General features: G+C 34.1%; 1 protein-coding gene across 1 annotated transcript in view; it reads left to right on the top strand.

Annotated features, from left to right (window-relative positions):
- LOC134261729 (complement C1q and tumor necrosis factor-related protein 9A-like) overlaps nucleotides 1-1,714 on the top strand; it is a 3,432-nt gene continuing 1,718 nt past the window's right edge. The window contains exon 1 of the mRNA XM_062744136.1: nucleotides 1-397. Within this exon, the coding sequence (XP_062600120.1) occupies nucleotides 1-397 (397 nt within the window). The remainder of the gene's footprint in view (nucleotides 398-1,714) is intronic.

Below are 1,714 nucleotides of genomic sequence, written 5' to 3' on the forward strand. Positions count from 1 at the left end.
ATGGAAAGGATTTTAACCTTTGAAATAGAACAGACAGCCAGAGTCAGAGAACAGGAGATGATGAAGAATATATCCGCCACAGTCACAGACCTGGAACTAAGAGACCGATATTTATCACTTTCTTTGTTGGATGTACACAATAACATGACCATCTTTGACAACACGCTTTCAAGGCTCAGGCAACAACAGAAGACAAACGAACAGCAACAGAATATGACAATACAAAACTTATCACTTTCTGTGTTGGATGTACACAATTACACAGCAGAGCTATCGTCTTCTCTTTCTAGTTTGGATGCGCAGCAGAAACGGATGAAGAGTGAGATCCAAACACTGACAATTTCCCAGCAAAATGATATTACCAAATTGAATGATACAATTATCCATCTTAAGAATCGTACGTATATTTTTATTTTTTCTTTCAGTTCTGTTAAAAAAGAACAAAAACTTAAGAGTGAATTTTGTTGAGAGACTTTTGAAAATCAGCAATATCACATAGGCCGAATTTTACCCTTTTGCTTTTCCTCATAAAATTCACCTGGCTTGGTACATTTTTCTAAAGGTCATATTACAGTTTTAGCACCAATTTAAGATAACATATTCTGAAAGAATGTTTCCACTTAAGCATAGTGCCGTGGCCCCATTTTTGGACCCCTCTAACTTTATCTAATTAACTCAAATCTTAATAATTTTACACCTAACCAAAAAAGCCCTCTAGTGGATGTTAATTCCGGAATGTTGCGCTTGTCCGAGTTAGGTTTTAATTGTGTCACATTAATATTCGGAGTAGGCGTGGCATTTATCGATCGATTGAAAATATGTATAAATAGCCAGTTATAATGGCTACAAAATATAAAGTAAACACAAAGAACTTCTCAAGCTTAAGCCAGTTTTTTTGTTGCTTGATTTTTTTTTTAGGGGGGGGGGGAGAGGCGCTGGGGGATCTTGTGGGGGATGTACTCCCTCTATAAATCCAGGTTTTTCCCCTCAATTTTAGTCATTTCTAGGTGAAAATTTAACATTTAAGATAAACTGATAAACGAAGCCTACAAGTACGTAAATAAGAACGGAATAAAAATCCCATTAAAGAAAAAAACTTCTTTTGTATTTTCTAAAAGATTATGCCATATCCAATTTATTAAATCTCTCTCTCTCCATACTTTTAAAAGTACAGTAAATATTAGTACATATAATGGTGTACAGAATTTTGTTGTTGTTGTGATGCTGCATGTGGTGTTATTTTATTACCTTACTAAAACAATTTTATCAATTGTATGTGTGATTGTTATTTTGTTTGTTTGTTTGCCAATCTAATTAAAATTAGATGTTAGATCCACCCGCAAACTCGCTACACTAACATCAATGTCCGTGTGAAGAGTATGCGAGTGGATCTAACATCTAATTTTAATTAGATATTGTTTTTTTTTCTAGGGGGGGGGGGAGGGTGTTCCAGAAAGCATCATGTGTTAAACCATCTACTTACTTCTATACCCTATGTGCATATATTTGTACAGTAAAAACACATTGAGGATGGTATTGCGACGATTGGGACTAAATCTCTTTGAAATTCTTTGACCCTCCAAACGTGCCCCCTAAATCCAAGGACTACAATAAATAAAATATCATTATATTTTGTCTAATTTTATATTCTATTACCCTATAAAAATACTAAGGCGAAAAAAAAGAATTTGATGTTGATTAATTGAAAATGTAC

This window comes from Saccostrea cucullata, unplaced genomic scaffold (genome assembly GCF_032062105.1).
Source record: "Saccostrea cucullata isolate Sc308-1 unplaced genomic scaffold, CSIRO_AGI_Scuc_v1 ctg11807, whole genome shotgun sequence".
NCBI classification, from domain to species: domain Eukaryota; kingdom Metazoa; phylum Mollusca; class Bivalvia; order Ostreida; family Ostreidae; genus Saccostrea; species Saccostrea cuccullata.